General features: G+C 32.1%; 2 protein-coding genes across 2 annotated transcripts in view; both read right to left on the reverse strand.

Annotated features, from left to right (window-relative positions):
* Positions 1–1,498: 1,498 nt before the first annotated feature.
* Positions 1,499–11,582, reverse strand: LOC123669049 (D-3-phosphoglycerate dehydrogenase). Its single transcript, XM_045602713.1, has 8 exons — positions 11,541–11,582; positions 10,841–10,981; positions 10,556–10,707; positions 9,692–9,911; positions 8,860–8,992; positions 4,652–4,767; positions 3,968–4,070; positions 1,499–1,705 (listed from the first exon to the last, which is right to left on the reverse strand). Exons 2-8 carry the CDS (start codon positions 10,973–10,975, stop codon positions 1,581–1,583), a joined length of 984 nt encoding a protein of 327 aa, XP_045458669.1. The 5' UTR covers positions 10,976–10,981; positions 11,541–11,582; the 3' UTR covers positions 1,499–1,580.
* Positions 11,583–13,885: 2,303 nt separating this feature from the next.
* The window catches only part of LOC123669048 (mucin-5AC-like), a 39,168-nt gene continuing 26,821 nt past the window's right edge, over positions 13,886–26,232 (reverse strand). The window contains exons 9-11 of the mRNA XM_045602711.1: positions 25,830–26,001; positions 16,746–16,901; positions 13,886–15,330 (exon numbers count right to left, since the gene is read on the reverse strand). Coding sequence (XP_045458667.1) covers positions 15,115–15,330; positions 16,746–16,901; positions 25,830–26,001 — 544 coding nt within the window. The 3' untranslated portion in view covers positions 13,886–15,114. The remainder of the gene's footprint in view (positions 15,331–16,745; positions 16,902–25,829; positions 26,002–26,232) is intronic.

Genomic DNA, 26,232 nt, shown 5'->3' on the forward strand with positions numbered 1-26,232 from the left:
TTATTATATTGGTAGATATTATTTTATTAGTAAATATGCAAACTTATTTTTTTTTATTTGGCGTCAATTAGTGTTTAACTAACATTAAGCAAAGCAGGTTACTAATTAATACTATTAAAGCAATGTAATATAAAAAAAAAACTTTCATTTAAACACTATTACAAACGGGTATAATTTCTTAACTTGTAGTTGGTGGTTAGTAGTTGTTAATGTTACGTGTCAATTAATTCGTGTTCTGTTACTATCAATAAATATAGCATAATTACTACTTGCATAATATTTGGTTACATTACTCAACGTAGTTGGAAAGAAGAAACTCGTCCTTATTGGAGTAGCTTCCACATTTCATGTACAAAATAGTATTCATATTATGACGTCAAATATGAAGATAGCAGATACGTAACAATCATGTTACTTTATAATGTAACTAACACTAGTTACTTTATAGTGTGTAAGTAGAATTATAAATTCAGATTCTAAAAAGATAGATCTTTTCTGTATTCATTCAACTTATTTTATCCCCAAATACAATTTTTGATCTGTCTATATATCTTTAAACATCTGACAGTTTTTCTTCAGTTTTATGGTGTGTGTATGTGTGTTCGTAAATATGAATATAAAATTTAGCAGAATGACAATTACGCGGTAAATATCGCCTGAGCAACATTATTCCTATTTAGTAACCAACTTACCGTTAAATTTAATCATATACTTTTTATATCAGGAGAATTCTATTGCGTTTAAAGCGTGCAACAATTCATTTTAACAAGCGTTAAAAATTGTCAAGTTATGAATGTCAATATTATTAACTAATTTTTATTTTGGGCTCACGCCAAATGTTTTTCCTTAAGTTGTATAAGTGTTCCCTATACTACACACTACTAGTATTGAATTACAACATTAGTTAAGGTTTTTTTTTATATATATATATATATATATATATATATATATATATATATATAAAATTATGTCCACAGGCTTAAAGTGCCCATGCTTTTGTTATTCCGATTTTTAGTTTTATTACTGATCGTTTACTTGTTACACTACTGCAGCTTACATTAAGAGAACAAATTATTCTGTCTTAGTATCCCTAATGCAGACGTGAGTCCACCGACCAAAAAGACTAAGAGTAAAGACTTCTCTTTACTCTCGGCCGGTGGCTCGGATGGCCTCCCTTATATAACTTAAGCTTGGTTTGGTTTAACAAATTAGTTATTTGGTCCAAATAGTATTTTCTTGAACTTCTTCTTCAGGTGAGGTATAGTAAGAAATATGTTGTTCATAATCCGAAGCAGTTCGGCTTAGGAACTATCTCAACCCTACAGATGTTTACAAAATTCTTAATTAGTTTCGTAGAAATTCAAAACAATATAACACATAGATAATACACACATAGTATTATATTTCTCTAATTACGAAATCTGGACATATAAATATATTATTAATAGATTATTATTATTAGATTGTTACTAAGAGGATATTAGTAAATGAAAAGTGATTTATGCAGACATATAGATATAGCTTTTATTAAAGTTATAAAAAAGTAAGTAATATAAAATTAAATTTTAGTAACCAACAATTCATTTCAAAAAGATCCGAGTAACTTCAGCAAGAGGTGTTTCATATGTGCCAGGCTTGACCAGGTTTACTATTTGTTCCGCAATTTCTGATCCAACGCGAATTTGAGCTTCTGTGGTTGATGCTCCTGTAATTATTTCATCAATTGAAAATAATATTATCCTAAAGTCTACTTGCGGTAAAAAAATAGTGACTCATCGTTATCGATTAAGTCATTTGAATAATTAATCAATATAAACAAAACGGTCATTAAAAAAACGGTTTTAACTTACAAAATTTTAATTAGTCAATTCGAATGTTGAAAAATTTGTGACAAAATTTGAGATCGAGAAAACAAAATAGAGTGGCAAATTCAGTCACTATTTGCTTAATGCAAATAGACTACAAGTACAGACTCGATGGCTACAACGCATTTTAAAAATCGTATTTTATTTTTTCAACAAAAAGTTTTTATATATAATCTTGTATTTTCTTAGGACTGTCTGATTATATCGATAGATATACTGTTACCATAGCGGCAAATATAATGTTAAAGCGTCTGATAGGTGCTGATATCGATGTAGATAAAGATGTATTCAATTAAGGTAAAGTAAACGTAAGGATATATTATTTTTCCTGTATTTTATATACATATCTAGTATTTATTATATGCAAAAAGCAAACGAACAATCACATTATGTTGTACTTCAATAGGAACATTGTAATAATAGCTTATAATGACTCACAAGTAAACTAGTTAGGATAAGGTTTTTTCCGATTAAGATTTACAGTAAACAGTAACAAGTAACAAACTGTACTGGTAACAAACTTGCATTGTTGTTTGCTCACTTATCCCAGCATTGTTTTACTAAACTACTATCGTTAACGGTGGCCTGGAAGAAATCGCTAAAAGCGATAAGTGTTTGCATACTTAGTTTTAAGAAAAAAATGTCGTGTCATGGGACACCAACGAAGTTCCTTCGGACAGTATAGAAGCAACACAATTTGAAAAAATATGTTGAATTTTATATATATTTTCTAGTTCTTGATTTTTTTTTAATTTTGCTGATTGCTTTTAATTAAGTACATAAAAGTATTTAGGAAATTTAGTATTTTAGAAAATAACAAATACCGTAAAATAAAATAAATCAAACAAAATAATAATAATTCAAACTATTAAGTGAAATAAAAAAACATGTCTATTTATTTTTGTCGACAGTATAAAATTACATAAATAATTTAAAAAAAGTTTACTAGTAATGTGCTGTGTGGCTACGGCACTAAAGAATTTAGCCACCCCCTCTCTTCCCGTGGGTGTCGTAAGAGGCGACTAAGGGATAACAAGGTTCCACAACCACCTTGGAACTTAAGAAGCCGACCGATGGCGGGATAACCATCCAACTGCTGGCTTTGAAATACACAGGCCGAAGACGGGCAGCAGCGTCTTCGGTACGACAAAGCCAGTACTGCGGTCACCAACCCGCCTGCCCAGCGTGGTGACTATGGGCAAAACACACGAGTTCACGTTATTTTTGGCGTAAACTTGTGGAGGCTTATGTCCAGCAGTGGACTGTATAGGCTGTAATGATTACTAGTAATATTTTAGTTTTACACACGTCACAATCGTGTGACTGATATCACGTCACTTCAGTTATATATTTTTCTTACAGTTTTAGTATCACATTTTTATCAGTTCGGTCGCCCAGCCAAGTTCGTTCCAAAAATAAATCATTACATAGTATAAAACAAAGTCGCTTGCCGCTGTCTGTATGCTTAGATCTTTAAAAGTACACAACGGATTTTGATGCGGTTTTCTTTAGTAAATAGAGTGATTCCAGGGAAAGGTTAATATGTATAATATATGCATATTATAAGTAGTAGAGGAATACTGACAGTTTTTAATAGGAGGCGAAAAGAAAATTTATACTTTGGCTTTTTTTGTGAGACGGCTGTAAAAATAGATATACATTAACTAATACCCTTATTTTTTTATATTCTAAAGAGAAATATTTTAATTAAAACGTTTGTCATATTTTGGTAAAACGACACTTTAATATATAAATACTAATAATTTACCATTGTCTATAGTTCTTATTTTTACAGTAAAAGTAGGAGATTCTCAATTGGACTGTATTTTTATTTATTTGATTTTTATCTACAACTTTTACTGGCCGTACCGATCTTGAACATTCCTTTTTATTCGAAATCTAGGGTAGGTCATGTGTTCTCATGTAAATTTGGGCGAGACCTGACGTGTAGTTTTCGGGTTGTACCAATTGGGTGTCCATATTTGTCGTTTACTTGTCGATGTAGATTGAAGACGGTTTTTTTAGAACACACTATTATTTGCTACGTTTTTAGTTAAAAATATTCTCTATTTAGCTGTAATAGAAATGAATTCCATATTTACCGAGATGAGGAGTTGCAATCACTGCTGGATGCTTAATGATCTGTAAAGTCAAAGGATCTGTGGGTGGTTCCTGTTCAAACACGTCAAGTGCTGCACCACCGACCTGTTGACATTTAAATACCATTAAAGAAACTTAACGATTTTCTTTAGAAACAACGGATCGTAAAACATTTTTCTGTCTAAAATATTTTAGAAATTCAAATATAAAGATATTCATGTATTCTTCAGTGCTGTGTGGCTACGGCACCAAAGAATATAGCCACCCTCTCTCTTCCCGTGAGTGTCGTAAGAGGCGACTAAGGGATAACACAGTTCCACTACCACCTTGGAACTTAAGAAGCCGACCGATGGCGGGATAACCATCCAACTGCTGGCTTTGAAAAACACAGACCGGAGACAGGCAGCAGCGTCTTAGGTGCAACAAAGCCAACCCTGCGGTCACCAACCCGCCTGCCCAGCGTCGTGACTATGGGCAACACACATAAGTTCACGCATTTTTGGCGCGAACTTGTGGAGGCCTATGTCCAGCAGTGAACTGCAATAGGCTGGAATGATGATGGTGATGATGATGATGATTTGTTCTTCATTCTAAGTAACATACGTACTTTGACATTAGACATTTCATTTCCATCTGTGCTATTTTGGCAATATTAGAAGCCATTATTCAAATGAATAAGTAATTACCTGACCAGACTTAAGTGCCTCTAACAGATCACGCTCATTGATTAGTCCACCTCGACCTACATTTATGATCTTAACGCCTTTCTTGCATTTAGATAAAATACTAGCGTTTATAAAGTCTGAAACAATAAATTATTGCAATTGAATTTATTACATACATAAGTAAATAGTACCTGGGTGACCGAGCCTAGCTCGGTATTTTTAGTAAATCGTGTTTTTTGGAATTCATTTTTAAATTCGAATTACATATTTATAAAATATGAATAATATTTTTTTTAAAATAACGAGTGCAATTAAAAAAAAGGAAAAAAAATAATTGATCAGAGACATTGGGATTTGAACCATGATCTCCTCGGTTGATCCCGACCGGCCGATTTCCCACCGAGCTATTACAACTTTAATGACAGTTGCGAAATTTACGTTCGTATTCTAACGATATTGTAGCTATTTTTTCACTCCCTAAAAGCAGGCATAAAACGTCATTTCCTAAAAATGAATCCTAGTTAGATGGATTTATCTCCCCCGAAACCTCCTATATACTAAATTTTATGGAAATCGTTGGAGCCGTTTCCGAGATTCAGATTATATATATATATACAAGAATTGCTCGTTTAATAGTATAAGATATACAAATAAAATGGAGTGTTTGTTTGTATATTAAAATAACCACTTTTTACTAAATGCATATGAATGAACATACACGGTACATATACAAAAATAACACATTTTTTTACAATTTTGTCTGTCTATCTGTTTGTTCGGGCTATTCTCTGAAACGGCTGGGCCAATTTTGACGGGACTTTCACTGGCAGATAGCTAATTTAATAAGAAGTAACTTAGGCTACTTTTATTTTAGGAATTATTTATTTTATAACTCTGCGAACTGAACAATAACTTTTTTGTTCCATTGCACGCGGATGAAGTCACGGGATTCACGGGTCACGGGGTCAGATATTCATGTCAAAGATATTTATTCACATAAGAATTAACAATTCACTTATATGAGAAATATATTAGAAAGAATACAATTTTAAATAGCTATAATTTTCCAATAATTCTAGACGAGTATTTCGGTAATATACAATAGTTCATTATACGATATCGTCACAAAAAGCAAAAAAGTGGGTAGAAACGCATTACATCGATAGTAAGACCGGTCACTATGCAGGAAAAAAAAGTAAAAAACACGACAAGCGACGAAACACAAATAAATACATAGATCTTCAAATGCTTAACTAGATGCGGCCAGGCGAAATTCAAAATAATAATCAATATTTATGTATGTAATTTTAAAATTTTATAATTAATGTTTATATTTATCAATTACTCTATTTTTTATTGAAATTTTGTAACCTACTCAATTCGACCACATATATATAATTTTTTTTAAATGTATGTTCGGGGATAACTTTGTCGTTTATGAACCGATCTTTGATAATGCGTATTTACTTGACTATTTTTGCGTCTACCTACGTTGTATTACTTGTCGACATAATTGAAGTTTTTTTTCGTTTGCCTGCTAACACAATTATTGTTTGTAGTTATTCTGTGATAACTGTATTTATTTTATTTTGAGATTTTGTAAATCATTGTTTTGTATTTTTTAAACTTCAGGATGCTTTTAGCTTATTTAATAACTGTGTGCATTTTAATATATATTTGTACACTTTCATGTGTAATGTTCCTTTTCCAAAAATAACTTAGAAAATACCGACACCAACAGTATCATAAAACTATTATTATTATTCTACTTATTAGAACTGACAGCAAAAATAAACGGATATTAATTTTATCAAATTGTTATCTTATTTGTTGAGTTGATATAAACCAAGTACCCTCTTATCACAGTTATGGTCAGTGCACCATCTTTTTTACGTATCTGTTACTTTTAGATACCTTAATAAAGTCATTGACTATTTCAATTTCAATTTATTTATTTGCTATTCTCGTTATGTACATAGGTCTTACATTTAAAAAAAAAAACAAAAGTTATCAATTTAAAAAGAAAATATTTATGAAGTTAAGCAGGTAACATTTGACTGATATAAGCTACATTATTATTTTTCTCGATTAATATATATAATACACCGATACGTGGGCCTGGAATCGGACCCCGGAGCACACAAAGCAGAGTCACTACAAACTGCGCCAGCGGGCTAGTCAATACATAATTATATAACATAACAATCTTTAAGTTCAAACATGAAACCTGCAAGAGCTCATTAAATTTTACATTTCACATTTAACATTTTTATGTATTTAACATTTGTATGCCTTTGAAAAGTCTAGGACTTATAATTGACGATCGACTAAAATGGACTGAACATATTAATCACGTATGTGATACGCTGCGTACTATATTGGCTAAAATAATTTTAATTTAAAAAAATCCCATACAAAATTCTATTAAACCTATATAAAGCTTTAGGCGAAACAACTATATTTGACGGTCTGAGTAGACGGCTGAGTAATTAACGATGATTATGGTAGAACATGTAAACCAAACCTTGATACAATATATAACTTGCAAACAAGAATTATGAAAGCTAATACCTAAAAAAATTAAAACCTATTACGAAAATGATTATCACGACATCTTTTATTATTGTAACATAATATCAATACATGTTCAGGTTAAATAGATATTACTGCTTGAGCAGTTTCATAATGGTGAACACCAACATGTCATCAGGCGTACCTACTAAACACGTAGTGCGTCTCAAGTTGAATTAAAAGTGCCGAGTTACAATAATCTATATAAAAACTACTACAAAATCAAATACCAAAATTAATAAGCGACCTACCTTCAGTAAAAAATGAAATTATAAAAACAAACATAAAATATAAATTAAACCTCGTTAATAAAAATAAACATTAAATAATATCGTTCAATGTAAATCACCTCGTGTGTATTCACAAGCTACTGCGACTGTATTATTTTGTGATTGATTGATTTGTAAAACTTGGGGGGTAGTTGTGTAAACATGTTACTGTTAAGTTGTTATAATTTATTATGTTAAGGACTTATTTTTGATATTGTGAGCTTACGATATCGAATGCCGGTGTGCGGATTAATCAACGATGATTTTTGTCACACCATTGAATGCTAATATTTTAGTTAAGATTATTTCTATTTTAAATAAAAAAATAAAAAAATAATAATAATTGTAAAAAATAACTGAGCTATGTCATAAAAGTTAATAAAAAAGCTTTTTTTACAATTAAGCAAAATCATACATCGCTTATTGAAAGCAGGTAGTTTGCAAAAACATCTATATTAACCCTTCGAGCGTAAGGTTAGAAGGTGTAACACGGCGTGCCTAACTTTTTAACCGACTTCCAAAAAAGGAGGAGGTTCTCAATTCGACTGTATTTTTTTTTTTTTTTTTTTTTTTTTTTTTTTATGTATGTTACATCAGAACTTTTGACCTGGTAGACCGATTTCGACAAATTTTATTTTAATCGAAAGGTGGTGTGTGCCAATTGGTCCCATTTAAATTTATTTGAGATCTAACAACTACTTTTCGAGTTATATCTAATAATGCGTTTTTACTTGACGCTTTTTTCGTCGACCTACGTTGTATTATACCACATAACTTTCTACTGGATGTACCGATTTTGATAATTCTTTTTTTGTTGGAAAGGGGATATCCCTAATTTGGTACCGTGATAAGGAAACCAGGATCTGATGATGGGATCCCAAAGAAATCGAGGGAAACTGTCGAAAATCCGTAATAACTTTTTACTGGGTGTACCGATTTTGATAATTTTTAATTTAATCGAAAGCTGATGTTTATCGTGTGGTCACATATAAATTTTATCGAGATCTGATAACTACTTTTTGAGTAATCTTTGATAACGCGTAGTTGCTTGACTATTTTTTCGTCGATCTACGTTGTATTACTTGTCGATGTAATTGAAGTCGGTTTTTTTTTCGTTTGCGAGCAAACACAATTATTTTAGTAATTAACTGATTGTTAATTTAATATCAAAAGCATTATTATATATTATTGATAAGCGTTAACAAATATTCAAAATAGATAGATCTGTTTTTCAAAAATATCGTAGTTAAAAAAAAAACCAAATTCACGTTTGTTTTATGAAAAAGGTTAGAAGTATGATATGTTGAACATGAAATTCTTTTAGAATTTTGTTTCGCACTACTTCTCCAAAGTAAATCGTCTTAAGACTATGAATGCGGATTTACTTACTTTTTGTGGATCCGATGAGAGGTGTGTGAAGAGTAATATAGTCTGCAAGGTGCCAGAGCTCGTCAAGTTCCATTTTAACTGCATTGAATTCCGCGCATTGCTCTGCCGCTACAAAGGGATCGTATCCAATTACCTGGTAAAACAAAAAAAAAGAACTTAATCTTAATATAATACTAAGTTTCCTTATAAGTCGTAGTCGTAGCCTAAATAAGGAATATACATAATATATATAACATATATAAGTAACAATATAATATAATAAAGGAAGATAATTGTATTTGCAGGCAAACGAAGAAAAACCGCCTTCAATTATACCAACAAGTAATACAACGTAGGTAGACAAAAAAAATTGTCGAGTAAATACGCATTATCAAAGATTACTCCAAAAGTTGTAATCAGATCTCGATGAAATTTAAATGTGACCACATGATAAACATCGGCTTTCGATTAAATTGAAAATCATCAAAATCGGTACACCCAGTAAAAAGTTATGCGGCTTTTCGAGAGTTTCCCTCGATTTCTCTGGGATCCGATCATCAGATCCTGGTTTCCTTATCATGGTACCAAACTAGGGATATCTCCTTTCCAACGAAACAAGAATTATCAAAATCGGTTCATAAACGACGGAGTTATCCCCCCGAACATACATAAAAATTATACATACATATATATATATATACGATCGAATTGAGTAACCTCCTCCTTTTTTTGAAGTCGGTTAAAAATATAGATGTAAAATTTAATCGTTATTTGTTATTTTTCTAGTCAAACGTGACCTGTTCATAATTTAGCTCTTTAATACAACGTGAATGAAATTTATTTTATTATATACCTTCATGCCGAAAGCACTCATTCGCACTGCGACTTCTCTGCCTACTCTACCGAGTCCCAAAATGGCCAGTGTTTTTCCGTATAATTCTGTGCCTGTGTGCTTTGTGCGTTCCCATTGACCAGCCTTTAAAGCAGTAGCTGCAGGAATGATGTGTCGGGCCAAAGCCAACATCAAACTACATGTCAACTCGCAGGCACTCATGGCATTCGCTCCCGGAGCACTAAAATATTATACGATAAAAAACTAGTAAAAATTTATTGGTACTACAACAATAGATTAATAAGTATGCAATAAAATGTAATTATAAAGAATTAAAAAGATTTACGCTCAGCGAAATGGTCACAGATTGCAAAGTAACTAATAATTTCAAGTTACATTACTAGGCATTTACTTTTTAATACAATAAATCTAAGCATTGTAATTCCAAAGAAACCAGGAACGTATTAAAAACTGCTTGCATGCTATCAAACTAGAGCACATTGCTAATTTAGCCATACAAAACCATGTTTAAAACTCGCTTATAATTTATTGGGAATTCAAGAATTTAAGTATTTTTATAAAATAACAACAAATATCCTATATCTAGAATTTATCTTTGATCACAGTAATGCATGACGAATGTTACATGTGATGTGTGACAGGAGTTCATTGACTACATCGCGAGAAGGTCACCAATTTTATCTATCGATAAACTCCAATTCAACAAACAAAGTACATATTATTTAGAACAAAATATGAAAACACCGCATTGCAAATATATCGATATATGACAAATATTGCAATAATATAAATAACCTAATGTGGTAACATATTTAAAAATTCATATACACAGGAAAATATAGTGCTGAATATTAAAATTCTTACTTTATAACGCCTATTCCTAATTCACCCGCTGCTTTAATATCAATGTTGTCGACGCCAGCACCAGCTCTCGCCACCACCTTCAGCTTAGACCCTGCTTCCAAGATTTGCTTCGTCACTTGTGTCGCGGAGCGAACCACTAGAGCATCGTGTTTCTGTATAAATAAATCATATTATTTGCGTTAATTAGAAAAAGTATTTATTTTTATAATAATTTCAAGTTACCCACTTTTTACGTACAAGTAATACAGTCTATAAAAACGTTACCTGTCGCCTCTAACTACTTACAGGGATTTCCTTCAAAAGTTGGTCTCTTAGTATCTTCTCTATTATAGTGACATCAAATTTATGTGATTTAAGAATCTGAGCGCAATTGGCTCCCACTCCGTCGACCAATAATACAGAATTAATTTCGAGACCCATTTTGATCTAAAACAAAATTATTCAGTTATTTACAGCAATAAACATAATATTAATAAGTTTAACAAAATTTATTAAAATTTCATTTTACTTCTACTCAAAGAGCTCAAATTAAAAGTCTAAAAATTCTGGAACGTCTCTGTGTCGGTAGTTCGCAGGAATACTATTAACTTTAATAAATATATAAGGTAGATCTATAATACATATAAATATATAAAGAGTTATCACTTTCAACTATTTTATCTCATACATTATTTTTCTTTCTTTTTTAATCTTCTTAATTTATTACATAATAAAAAAAATGTACAAAACAAAATTTCTAAATCGATATAAAGTCATAAATTGTTCAAATCTTGTACCAGAAGGACAACATGAAATGGGTCAGTTGGTGCGAACAACTTTAGAATAAGTATTATTTATTTGTGTAAATCGAACGAGCGTCTACTAAATGTAATACTAATTATTATAATTCGTTATCACAACGCTACTAATAATAATTGAGACATTTTGTTTTGATGTGCATGAAAATATATATATATTTTTTTTTAATGTGATAAAATTTACTCACAGAGGCTGAATAGTTGCGATGTTTACTCTGGCGTAGTCTGTTAACGACTGACGATGTAATTGGACATTTCTGATGAGCCAAGTCGTCAAGCAACTGAGTTGTGTGCGTGATGTGCTCGTACAAGCGACAAGTCTCAACGTATATTCATAATTACGTTCTCGTTGTAAAACAAGAAAATGTTTCATCATTTAATAATCAATTTATACAGTTGTGATTTTGATTACACTCGATTATATTTGTTTAATCGTCGTCACTCGTTCATACTTATTAATTTTATCTTATAACAGTACCTAATAGTTTTCAATTATAATTTTTTTTTTAGTTAGTCCTTATTTTCTGAACGCATTGTCTCTATTTCTGCTTATGCCTATTACTTTTGCGTTGTTTTTTTAATCGGTGCTTTCAAATAAATATAAACTTTAAAATAAAACGAGTGTACTTTAGTTTAGACTACACGACTGAAGTAAAACATTCTATCTTCGCTAACTTATACCTCCCTCTCAACTTCCGTTCGCCTCACCCGATCACACTTTTCGTAACGCTCTCGTTACGCATTCACCAGCTTACTCTTCAAGTAAAACGTGCGGAAAGAACTTTTACTTATAGATATATCTTGTAATATTGATAAATTTTATGGAATTTTTTTGTCACATAAAATGGAATGACCTAGTTATTATATATATATATATATATATATATATATATATATATATATAAATTTATTTTCTTATGGGGAAATATGTTAATAAAATTGCATTGCTTATCGTACACGATATTACGTTTTGTTTGTTTGACCTATCAGTAACCCGCCTGCTGTAATTTTCTTATGATAGTTTAGTATCTTAATTTTTATTAAATATTATTTCTTTTACGAGTATAACGTAACATCAAAATATGTTGTAAACAACATATGATACTAAAATTGCTATTATTGTGTGTTGTCATGTTTTGTTTGTCGCATATTTATAGTATTCCTTCAATCAATTTCCATTATTGGTTCCCCCTATGTATGTATGTATCTGGTTCAAATTTTCCATTGTCAATAAAGTACTTTTCATTCATTCACTCAGTTCAAGTAGGTACAGTTTTGTAAACATGTTGTGGATTACACTTGATGCTGATCCATTTTGTTTTTTAAATATTAATTCGTGGCATTCAGCCTATAACAACATCCCACTGTTGGACATTGGCCTCTTTCTCCATGTAGGAGAAAGGTTGGGGCTTAATCCACCACGCTGCTCCAATGTTGGTTGGCGGATATCTTCCCTTGTATGAGAAACGATCGCAATCCGTTATTTATGATAACAACCAAGACCGACGACTTAACGTGCTCTCCGAGGCACGGTGAGGAGACCCACAAGGACAGACATTCAAACCTGAAAGAAATATTTGTACAAATACTAATATTCGTCCCGAACGGGAATCGAACTCAAAAGCCGTCGGTCGGTGTTTTAGGCGACTACTCGCACATCTACACCTGAGCGGTTGTCATAAAGAATATATTTTATTTTATTTTATTAGTTCGTTAACAGAATTAAAAAAATATATTCTTTGCAAACTCTAGTAGAAATAGTGAACTCTTTGAAGTCTGTAAGTTCTTATCGGAGTGATACTCTTTGAAGTGTGTAAGTTCTTATCGGAGATATTAACCAAACAGCGATCAACCTAAAAGTTTACTTAATTTATTTTGGCCGAAATTGTGGCGTCGTTTAACGTCAGTAATAACATAACGTCGTTGTTAATTGCAATATAGATCGTTTTGAAAGGAGCTTAGATTCATTAACAATGAAAAAAGGATTTTAAAGGATGACTGAACGGGTCGTATATATTTTGTATAATAATTATCTATTATAAATATTAAGATTTTTTTTTATTTAAACAATGTTAAATAAATATTAAAAATTAATTAATTATTCTATAATTACAAAGTATAAAACAAGGTCACTTCCCGCTGTCTGTATACGTAGAGATCGTTAAAACTACGCAACGGATGTTAATGCGGTTTTCTTTACTAAACAGAGTAATTCCAGGGAAAGGTTTATAATATGTATAATACATGCATAATATAATAGAGGAACACTGATAGTTTTAGAGGTTTCTAATGTGATGTCGTAAATAAACACATTATTTGCGCTTAAATTGGAAATATTTATTTGGTATTTTATATTTAGTATCAGCACTGCACCTATGTATATATATATTTGTTCATTGAAGCGTTCATTTATTTAAATATAACATATTACGTTTTTAAGATAAAATATTTATCTACTTAACTGAAAGCGGTTATTTAAAAAATAATGCACAATATTAATATTCGAAAGTGAGGTCATAAATAAAACAAGTTATAATATATCTTAACATTTAGTTTATTATCACACTTACGACAGATACAAAACATATCACGATGGCACTAACTATCAGTGCTTTAGCAGACGTTTCTAGTCAAATCGATGAGTGTTGACGGAACGAATTATTAACAACTTTCTTACTTAAGCCCTATAACATTTTGACCACTAATATATAATAAATAAAGACAAGTGAGTATATACCGTTATGTTTCACGGTAATTAAACTAGAATATGATTTGAAATGTCTACAAAACCTTATATAAGAATACACAAGTATAGAGTTGTATGGAAATAATGTAATATTTGATAGTTGCTATTTGTTAGTTTTCGATGTATTTGATTAATAGATCATAAAACAATTTAGTGACCAATTACTGAAAATAATAAAAGTTTCACACAATAATTACAAAATATTTAAGATATTGAAAAAAAGGCATTACCGAAAATTTTAAAATATTGTCACAATTTCAATTAAACTAATAAAATTTTGTATGTTTCTTGCGAGACGTCTGGTGTAACAACATAGCACCAATACTCGTCTTTAAACGTTGAAACAATAATTAAATATATATAAAGAGCATACCAGATGGTAGATACAAGGTTTATTAATGATATAATAAGGGCTATTCTTAAAGAAAACTGCGTCCCTACTCTTATGGATAGCTACTTTGGCCATTAGGATATGTCCACGTGAAATGGGATTCGATGGTTAATAATTTGGTCTGTGAGACGACAACTGCGACTTGCTTTGAAGATCAAACCCTCGATAAAAACCTACTTGTCATATAAATTTACTTCTAATATGTACATAATGCAAATATTTAAGGATATCGAAAGAAAGTTCTTAATCAAACGGATAGGTATCGAAACACTAAAAAACAATTTAAACATAATCTATATATATCTAATTATACGTAAACATAGAACTACTACTGAAAAAAAAGTATGAGTAACCTCTAGGCAGTTTGGGGAATAATTTGACTAAATGACAGACTTAACGTTTCACCCTGGAACCATTCGGAGATGAGAATTCGTCGACTGCATTGTAAATATTATTAATATATTATAATAGATCTGAAAATGATTTGAGATAGAAAAAAGTTAAGTCAGTTAAAATATATAAATCGGGCTAGCTGAAGAAGTAAACATCTTGTAAGACGGTGTGGTCAACGGAGTGTTTCCGTATGAGTTCCAGGATGACAGTCGTCATAGAACAGCGAGTGAGATTAGTTGTGGAACCTCGCGCCTCGCACGGGACGGACGGGGCGGACGCCGACGCCGGCCGCGCGCCTCCTAGCTATGAGAGCATCTAGGCCGCGCAGAGGAGGTGCGGGAGTACTTTCTACTGCCGGTGCCTCGGTCTCCACTTCAGCTTCGCTTTTCTCTGCACTAGTGCTCTCCTCTGTCGTCTCAGTTGACTTTTTCGGCGCTTCCGTTGTCGCCTGCCACATAAATCGAAGGAGTGAATATTGAAAAATGGTACCGTGTCAGAAAAATGGAATGTATCCGTGTCCTAATTAAAAATCAACAAGATTAAAAATATCGTAATCGTTGAAGAAAAGGTCAAAGTTTAGCTCGATTCCCCAAGGACACTGCGTAATCAAATATATTGTTAAATAATATTATTATGTAATCTGAAAAATTCTGACTACTTTAGGGTTAAAATATTGTTATATAGAATTAGTAAATTTCTAAAGGTGTCTTAGGTCCATTAATTACGTGAGCTCAGAATGGGGGGAGGGGTCCAATGAAATCTCACCAAACCCCATTTAAACCGAGGTCAATCGAAAATCTTACCTCCACTTCAAAAAATATAAAATATTACAGATATTAAAAAAATATTTTGAGTGTTCATTTTGTCCGCTGAAATAAATCTGATGGCTATTAAAATCATTTAGTTTTTGCTTTGAATTTTATTAAATTAAAATTATATAAATAAATTGACTCTACTCGTAGTATACCTGAACAGTTTATTATTTTCCGTCAATCTCTATTATATTCAGCGTCAATCTTACTAAATCTCACCTAGAGGGGGGGGGGAGTCTAAACTGATCGAAAAATAGCTCACGTAATTGATGGATGCCTTAAGGCCTTTTCCTAATTATTTGTTTTAAAAAATTCAATATAATATTACATAAACATAATATCACGTAGTGTATAAGCTAATGACTATTAAATAAATATATAAGAGTTTATTAACATCATAAATTGACGGTGCGAAGCATTACAAATTTGAATATCATCATTTTGATATCGTCCAATTACAAAAAAAAATTATTGAAGGTAATTTATCAATAATTAACGTAATCTTAGCGATATTTAAAATATCTATCAATGTCGCCAAGATTATGTTTATTTAATAACAATGATAAGCGGCTATTATTTAAAAAAATGTAAATTATAATAATATGAAAATCGGCATGACAATGTTGTTTGATTGATGATTTGACAGAAATAAATTAAAACAACAAAATTACTTTCGATGGAGCACAACTTTATAACAAAGTACCACTCATATAAAATATATAAACTCCGTTAATTGATTTAAATCTCAACTATCGAAATATATTTTAGAGAATACCCAGCTTTAAAGTGATTAAAATACATAAAACGACTTAATTATACTCTATTCCGTAAACCAAGTACCTGATTATAAGGCGAATATTTGTATCATTACATTTATTGTGTTGTTCTCATGAAAGTGAATTTTTCTGTTTGAGAATAAATTCTTTAAACCTAATTAGTTCATGTTATTAGATTCATCGATACTAATTTAGCACTATCGAAAGCTACAAAATCGAATGAATCAATGAGTTACTGAGTAAATGAATTAATTGATGATAACTAATAATATTACCTCAGTAGAGGGCAACCTCTTCTTCAGAAGTGGGTTGGGTCGGCGAGGCGGGGGGGTCACAGAGACGCGCGGTTTCGGCGATGGAGATACTTGCAAGCGATTCCTCAATTTCAGCACACCACGAGGTTGCTCAGGGGCTGGCGTAGGTGAAGAACCCTACAATAATTACACAATATTATTCTAGGGCAGTTTTTAACAATACAAATGTATTTCAGACGATATAGATATTACTATAACAATTTATTAAATGAAAAAAAAACGACATGGCAAAGTTGCCGAATCTGTACTATAGAGTAAATCATTTTGTAATGTTATGTATTTTATGCGCGTACATAGCGCGCGGCGTTGCTACGCTTTTTAACCGACTTCAAATAAAGGAGGAGGGTACTCAATTAGACCTTATATATATTAATGTAAGTTCAGGGATAACTCCGTCATTTATAAAGCGATTTTAATAATTCTTTTTTGTTGGAAAGAAGATATCCCTAGTTTGGTACCATGATAAGGAAACCAGGATCTGATGATGGGATCCCAGAGAAATCGAGGGAAACTCTCGAAAATCCGCATAACTTTTTACTGGGTGTACCGATTTTGATGATTTTTAATTTAATCGAAAGCCGATGTTTATCATATTGTTACATTTAAATTTCATCGAGATCATATTACAACTTTTCGAGTAATCTTTGATAACGCGTAATTACTTGACTATTTTTTCGTCTACCTACGTTGTATTACTTGTCGATGCAATTGAAGTCGATTTCGAATTTTTGAAGACATTTTTTTTGGTCGTACTAATCTAGTAACATTTGTGGGCTTATGCACAACAATTTGCTAAAGACCATGACATGATCAAATGCATAGTTTACGGTGCTATAAAGGACATACAGGCAAACATTCATTTTATATATATATTATAAAGATTGTCATTGAAAGAAAAATTGAAATTAAAATTGGCACGTTTAAGCGCAAGTATAATGTTTTCATGTTTGGTGTCAATATTACTAGTCATCTAATTTAATGCAATTTTTATTGTACGGCCTTTAACAAGTCATCACGTCAGTCACGGTATCACTTACACAACTTTAAATATTTTTTCTCCTTTTTAGAAACCACATTTCATATAATTATATCTTTACTATGATAATGATAGTAGTAATAAATTCTCTATTTTAACCAAACATTTACAGATTTCTGCAGCGTACAGATATTAGAAACATGTGCATTACAGTTAACATATATTTATAAATTAGATATAGGCAATACGATAATAGTACATTTATTACATTGCCATTTATCATGGGAAATAACAGTATACAACAACTCAATAAATAATTTATAACAATGAGTGAACAAAGAATAATAGCATCGTCATCGTAAACAATTTTTTGTTAATTGCGGGTAATTGTTAATACACGGCGCCAGGACCGACCGCTTATCCGACTTTCTCATAACTGGAAGTTATGACAATATATTCGTTTTTTATTAATTTGCAATCGTGGAATTCGGATGACGAGGATTTATTCAATGGTGTTTTATTTATTCAATATTGAACTTAATTTAAATTTACTTGTCATTATATCTTAACCCAACACTCAGGTAACAAATTAGCATAAGCTTATTTTATTATATAAGATGAGTTATTATAATAATTATTATCTAACTAGCCCCAGCTTCGCACGGGTGCAATGCTGATACTAAATATACTACAAAATGTCTTTATTTATAGCGTGAAGCTAGCTTATTATTTATTATATATATATAGGTTATTATTAACATAATAACAACAACATTCAAATATGCGTCGTTAGATTACGCGTTGTTACAGAATACGTTGAAGAAATAAAGGTTCACTGCTCGTTCCCCGTAGGTGATAGTGTGATAATATGTAGCCTATATGTTGACCCGACTTCTTAATAACATTCGTGCCAAATTTGAAGTAAATCCATGCAGTACTTTTTGAATTTATCCCGGACATACATACAGACAAACAGACAAACAGACAAAAATTCTAAAACCATATTTTTGGCTGCGGTATTGATTGTAGATCACACCCCAAGTATTCTTTTATAAAAAAATATTCAATGTACAGTTTTGACTTTCCTACCATTTTATTATATGTATAGATAAGATTGTGTTATATTATTTATTGTACACCTGTAGCTTTGTGATAAGTTGTTAGCAATAAAGTTAAAACGTACCTTTTATTATTATATATTTATTGGGTACAGTAAGAATTAGCGCTTACATTATTTTAACTATTGTAATATTGTATATGTGTGGTGCCAGCTCGGCTGCAGGAATTTTTCGTATTTAAGAGCATTATACTAACAATAAATATTTATCTTATGACAAATTAATTCATCAATAAAAGTATAAAACAAACTATTTAAAAAAAAGTACAACAATTAAAACCAGTGCCAAAAAATTAAAAAATATTTAAAAGAAAAAAGTAAAAATATGTAGGTATATGCAAAAAAAAAACAACGAAAGACAACAATTATTATGATAATACATAGCGAATTCTGTAAATATATATAAAAATTACAAATATAATCTATCTATAAGTAAAAATTAAAAACGTTCGGTTCGAGGTACAAGAAATCAGCTGATTTAAAATATAATATTGACATGTATGTCCATAACTACATACAGTAGGTAACTAATTTGAGTTGCTGAGAGAATGCTTTCCCAGAATATCTAAAAATATCAATGTCTGCTTGCTCTTTTAAAATTGAATTATACAACTTAATGATTTTCTAGTGATTGCCAGTTTTAATCTTCGGACCAAATCAGAACAATCAATATTTCCTATATATTTTGCAGTGTGTATAGTTATTGAATTAATTGATTGGTATTGTTAAAATTGTAAGACCTTTATAATATAAATACTTTTTACTTATTGTTACTAAATTCTTAAAATAGGTACAAATAAGGCTTGATTATTTTCGTTACTTTCATATTAAATTGTAGATTAGTAAAAGTGGGTACTTATTAAATTTTATGTCGAATATAAATTTGTATTCACTTTATCTCCGTAAATTTAGTTGCTTTAGCGCAGATTGAGTACCTAACTAATTATTATTGATACTAGTCACAGTTACTTTAGATTCTACTACTTCAAATTTCCGTTAATCATCTTACTTTAAATTTCTGTTAATCATCGTTATTATTTAAAAGTTAGTTTATCTTGATTATTGTACAAATTCCAGGTTGACTGCACTCGACTCCCAGAATCTCAGAGGAACGAGAATTAATAATAATACATCGGCAAGTAATACAACGTAGGTAGATGAAAAAATAGTCAAGTAAATACGCGTTATCAAAGATTACTCAAAAAGTTGTAATCATATCTCAATGAAATTTAAATGTGACCACATGATAAACATCAGCTTTCGATTTGATTAAAAATCATCAAAATCGGTACACCTAGTAAGAAGTTATGCGGTATAATACAATGTAGGTCGACGAAAAAATAATCAAGTGAAAACGTATTTTAGATATAACTTGAAAAGTAGTAGTTAAATCTCAAATTTAAATGGGACCAAATGACACGCAGCACCTATCGATTAAAATTTTTTTGTCCAATCGGTCCACCCAGTCAAAAGTTCTGAAGTAACATACATAAAAAAATAGAATCGAATTGAGAACCTCCTCCTTTTTTGGAAGCTGGTTAAAAAAGCGAGGGAGCTTTAAAGGCCGATTAATTATCGTGAAGCGCTCATCATTAACTATATTTAAACATTGAACGAGAAGACAAGCAGCAGCGTCTTCGGTGCGACAAAGCCAGCCCTGCGGTCACCAACCCGCCTGCCCAGGGTGGTGACTATAGGCAACATGAGTTCACGCCATTTTTGGTGCAAACTTGTGGAGACCTATGTTCAAGAGTGGACTGCGGTAGGCTGATGCGTGAACGAGTTCGATGCAACTGAGATACAATTACGACTGGGTAAGATTGAATCTTTGTGCGAACAATATGATGAGGTACAGACGCGTTTAGGATACATCGTCGAAGATGTTCCCGCACAGTTCTCTGAGCGATCCGAGTTTGAGTCATGATATTATAAATATTTAGCAAAGGCTCAGAATCTGTTAACTAAGTTTAATAAAGACAATAATTCGATTAGTAGTAATAAAAGTACTCGTGCTACTAATTATAAACACTTTTTTTAACACGTTGCTGGACACTACGGTTATAACCGTGGATAAGATACTTCGTAATACGACATACCGGGTATAGCCGTAAAATTTTAAAAAGTAATAATTTAACCTACGGCCTTAGCAGTTGGTTATGTACAGAATGACCATAAAATACATTTAAGCTGTCATATTACAATGACTTTTATAGACCCTACTACTGTCATTCTACATCACTGTTTTTTACGTATTCAGTTGTTTCCGTGGGACATCATACTTTGATAATGGCATATCGACACTACGGCTATGACTGTTGACGCCTCAAATAAAATCCGTTGGAGTTTGAACTAGTGACGCGCCGACCACGAACATAAATAATAAATAAATAAATATCTTATAACATACACATACGGTCGTCTGTTCCTATGGTAAGCAATTTAATGCTTGTGTTACAGGTAACAGCCGACTGTTATAACTATATTTTTTTTATAAATATACATAGAAATAATACATATATAAATATATAAATCCAAATATTACACCCAGACTCAGGTGGGAATCGAACCCGCAACCCACGACATAGAAAGCAGGGCCACTACAAACTGCACCAACGAGCTAGTCAAACAGCGAAAAACCATTGGCCAGAAATAATGTTATGTTTATTTTTCGAAATTATGTTATGTTTATTTTTCGAATAGTAAAAGCCGATAGTTTATTTTGAAATAACTATTGTTGATTTTTTATAAATTAATGTTTTATTTATTTTATAATACAAGGGTCTTAGCCGTACAGTCACAATACAAAATATTCACCACATATTAAACGACACTACGGATATAACTATAATACGGCTAGAGCCGTAATGAGATATTACAGCAAATTTCAAAGTCTTGCCGTGACACAGCTGCTACAGCCGTAAGAAACTAATGTATGTAAAAAAGTACTGTCAACTAGACTAAAAATAATAACAGAGTATTGTCCAGCAACGTGTTAAACTACCCAATATACAATTGCCAAAATTGAACAGTTCTTATGAAACTTGGTTGAAGTTTCACGACACCTTCACTAGCCCCATTCATTCTAACTAGATGACGTTAATAAATTTCATTATTTCGCGCTTCCCTGGAGGGAACTGCTGCAGTGGTGATTCAAACCATCGAATTCTCAGCGAGTAACTACTCGGTTGCTTGGCAGTTATTGTGCGGTTTGACAATAAACGGTTGTTAATTCAAAATCACATCTCCGCTTTGTTAAATGTTGAAGCGATTGTAAATAAATCATCGTTAGCATTGAAACGTCTCATTGATCAATTCAATAAAAACTTGCGAGCGTTAAAATCACTTGGTGCACCGGTGAAGCACTGGGATAGACTTTTAATTTACATTTTTACACGCAAGTTAGATCAAAAAACATTTCGTGAATGGGAGGAATTCAAGGGACGTGAAGATAAAAACAATTCTATAAAATTTGAAGATTTCATTAGGTTTATGCGTAACCGCGCTGATTTAATTGAAACAATAGAACTGTCGCGAAACAATGTATCCAATTCATTTGTTAAGGGTCCTAAGTTGAAGTCTATGGTGGCTCAAAGTCCGATAAATTCCGGCACAGATTTTGTTACATAATAATATAAATACTTGCGCACTTTTTCTTTCGTTGAGTAATAATGATCGTTTTACATTATTGCCAGATTATAAGGTAAAGAACGACAACTTTTTTTTAATAGCGTGATCGTTAGACCGTCATCATCATCATCACCGTGTACTATGAGCGATACAAATAAGGTAGCCTTGTCAGCTCACATCACATCCTGCGGTGATCTTAAACAGCGCGAAGTGCTGTTATTAACCGCTTTGATAAATCTGTATGATCGTAATAATCGTGTGCATACCGTTCGCGCCGTTCTTGAAAGTGGCAGTACTTCGAGTTTTATGACTGATAGGTTGTGTAAAAGATTAAATTTACCAGCTAGTCAGATAAATAGGTCAATCTTAAGCATAAATAACGTGAGCTTTTACGTAGATAAAACATCATTAGATAACAGTTTTTTTACTGATGTTTATTGTTTTGTTTTACCATCAATTACCACTCAAGTGCCAAATTGTCAATTAAACTTAATTAATTTAAATATTCCCTCTAAGATATGTTTAGCTAACCCTACGTTTTATAAGCCCTCTGATGTAGACATCCTAATAGGCGCGGACCTATTCTGGGACTTGTTAGGGTTACACAAAATAAAATTAGGTGATGGAAAGCCTGTTCTCTGTGAAACCAAATTAAGTTGGATAGTCTCTGGTACTATCAGTAACAAGTATGTTACATTATTTTCTAAAAATACATGTTGCAATTTTGTCAATATTAGTCCTTCATCTGTTGGTGTTATGGACCAAATCAGAGTCCATTTATCACGTTCGTTGATGCGGATATCACGGCGTTGCATGAAATCACCGTGTCGACGTGTATGCCATTGAGAAAATGGATGTCAAATGAACCAATCCTAGTGTCAGAATCTTCTAAATCATCATGTGACTTAAATATTGGATCTAATGAGCTCAATAAGTTACTAGGCCTGAGCTAGTATGCCACTTCTGATAAGTTTTCATTTTCTATAGATTCATCGATGACTTCTCGTGGTAATACAAAACGTGATTTGCTTTCAATTATAGCTCGCATCTTTGATCATTTAGGACCGTTGCCCCATGTGTCATTAGCATGAAAATGCTATTGCAACAAATGTGGTTAGACAAGTTATCATGGGATGACACATTGCCACCTAAAATTAGTAGGCATTGGTAAAACAAAATTCAAAGATTTGCAACTTTTAAATAATTTTCGTATTCCTCCAAATGATAAGAGATACTGCATGGTTTTTTTGTTAACGGCTAAAAGTCAAGTAGCACCGACAAACCCCACGACAATACCACGATTGGAATTTTGTGGAGATTTGGTAGGAGCCCGTTTATATGACAAGGTCGTAGGCTCGCTTCGGGCAAAGATAAGTCGTGTCTTTTGCTTGACCGATTCGACGATAGTGCAGGGTTGATTACAGATATTGTCTCGTAAACTTTAGCCATTTGTACACAACCACGTTGTTGATATTTGTAGAAAAGACAGACACTTGTATATAGGATATACGTTCCTCCAACCTACATGAACCCAGCTGACTTTATATATCGTGGTGTCGATATCAGTACTTTGCACAGACTTGATTTGTGGTGGTCTGGTCCCGAATTTTTGATGGAAGATTCATCTCGTTGGCCTTCTCAAGTCAAACATTCTGAGCTTCTACCGAAAACTCGACCTGGCGTTAAGCGCTGTCGTTGACAACGGTACATTACATAATGGATTAATTCAATTTAATTGTTTTTCTAACTATTTACGTCTTGTTCGTTCCGTAGCCTATAGAATGCGGTTTGTCAGGTGTTGCAAAAAACAACTACCAGCCAATAAGTTTTTATCTGACGATGAATTAAAGAATGCATTAAATTTAATTATTTTGAAATGTCAAAAGGAATCTTTTCCAGAATATAGTTTATTGATTAAAGAACAAAGTTTACATTTTTATTTAGACGAAAATAATTTAATGCGTGTTGGGGGACGTCTTGAAAATTCTAATTTTCTTTATAACGAAAAGCACCCATTATTATTATAGTCCACTCATAATTTTACGAAAATATTATTTGATTATCAGCATAAAAGATTGATGCACGCTATCCCCCAGTTATTGTTAGCTTCAATTAAGGAAAACTATTGACCTATAGGAGGTCGCAATTTGGCGAAGGCTTGTTATGTGTGCGGTGTCATCGAATGAAATGTAGGGTTGTTACTCCTTTATTGGGTAAATGACCACGGGAACGCGTCTTTCCAGGTGGTCATCCCTTTGAGACAACCGGTGTAGATTACGCTGGCCCGATGACGTGCGCTAGTCACCAAGGTCGCGGATGTAGGTTAGTGAAGGTGTATATAGCAAATTTTATTTGCTTCACAACCAAGGCTATATGATTTATAGAATGATCATAGATGATCTGCATCTAAAGAACTTAGGTAGTATTAATACACATTTTATATCGCGATTATTCAAATACAGCATCATAACTAACATCATAACTTTTAAATATTACAATATACTAAAGTGGTTAATTGGTCGATTTCAATTGTAATAATAACTTAAGTAGATAACCTTGTTTTACTTTCTATTGTGACCTGTAATCTGTTCCAAAGAAGGATATTTATCAAAAATCAATATGACTCAATCGTGTTGTTACTAGGAACATTGGTCGTTTCTTGTAATACAAATATTTATTGACTATTTTGAGGTTTTAGTGTAAAATTATAAATACGTTATAATTTTGAAATATCAGATAATTGTCCTCTTCTCCTAGTCTATTTCAATACAAGAATATTTTATTAAAATATTAATTTAAAGAAAATTAATATTTAAAAGTTGACGATCTTGTTTCAAAGTGCATAACTGTAGTGTATGTTATAATATACTTATATAGGGAAAGTTGCGATAAATGTGATTGGTAACAAAATATCGTGTTCGGATATTAATTTTTCTGCCGAAAATAACCGGAAAGAAACTCGACAATAGTAGTAATTATTCTTTTAATATCAATCCGGTGTATGACTAACGGTAATATGCAGCTCGTAAACGCCTTAGTTTAATTTCCTTTGAGAAAACGCAAAATTTATTTCCAATTGACTAGCCCATAGCCCGTTGGTGCTGTTTGAATCTGCTTTCTGCTCCAAGGGTTGTGCGTTTGATTTCTGCCCCGAGTCAGGGAGGGATGTATATATAATAATTGCATCACTATTTAAAAAAAAAGAAGCTAAATCAGCCGACTGTTACCTAAAACTAAGGCATTGAATTGCTTATCTTAAGAACAGTATGTTTGTTTTATACGTATTTGTTATTATTTATTTAAGTAATGATTCATTTGGCCTTGCCTCATTTTCAGCTTCAGTCGCAGGGGCGTCGGGTGCGGCAGTCTCAGCCGGTGCTTCAGAAGGTGCTTCTGTTGGGGCTGCGCTTGTCAAACCGGGCCTTAAACGAGGACTCGGCCTGATGTTCAGCCTTGGCCCAGGTCGGAGTGAGACTGGCCTTACACCAGGTTTACGTCTAGAAGAGATACATATACGCATATTACACTAAGCGGACCCTCCTTTGTTACCCATATAACTTGCTATTTTGTGGAATATTTCAGGAGTAAGGAGTCTTTATTTAAATTGGATAGGAGTTTGCATCGTTAATCATAAGATTTATAATAATTCAATTATTATTAATTTACCATACCCGAGCTGAAGAATAACTTTTTATTTTCACCTTTTGTTCTCATGTAAATTATATAAA

The sequence above is a fragment of the Melitaea cinxia genome, chromosome Z (genome assembly GCF_905220565.1).
Source record: "Melitaea cinxia chromosome Z, ilMelCinx1.1, whole genome shotgun sequence".
In the NCBI taxonomy this organism is placed as follows: domain Eukaryota; kingdom Metazoa; phylum Arthropoda; class Insecta; order Lepidoptera; family Nymphalidae; genus Melitaea; species Melitaea cinxia.

Bases quoted from the DNA above. Each gene is read 5' to 3' on its own strand.
- LOC123669049 (XM_045602713.1), bottom strand. From the start codon at position 10,975: ATGGGTCTCGAAATTAATTCTGTATTATTGGTCGACGGAGTGGGAGCC. The intron at 10,708-10,840 runs GTAAGTAGTTAG...TTATTTATACAG, and splicing joins AACTTTTGAAGGAAATCCCT to AAACACGATGCTCTAGTGGT. The intron at 1,706-3,967 runs GTAAATATGGAA...AAATAATTACAG, and splicing joins GATTGCAACTCCTCATCTCG to GAGCATCAACCACAGAAGCT.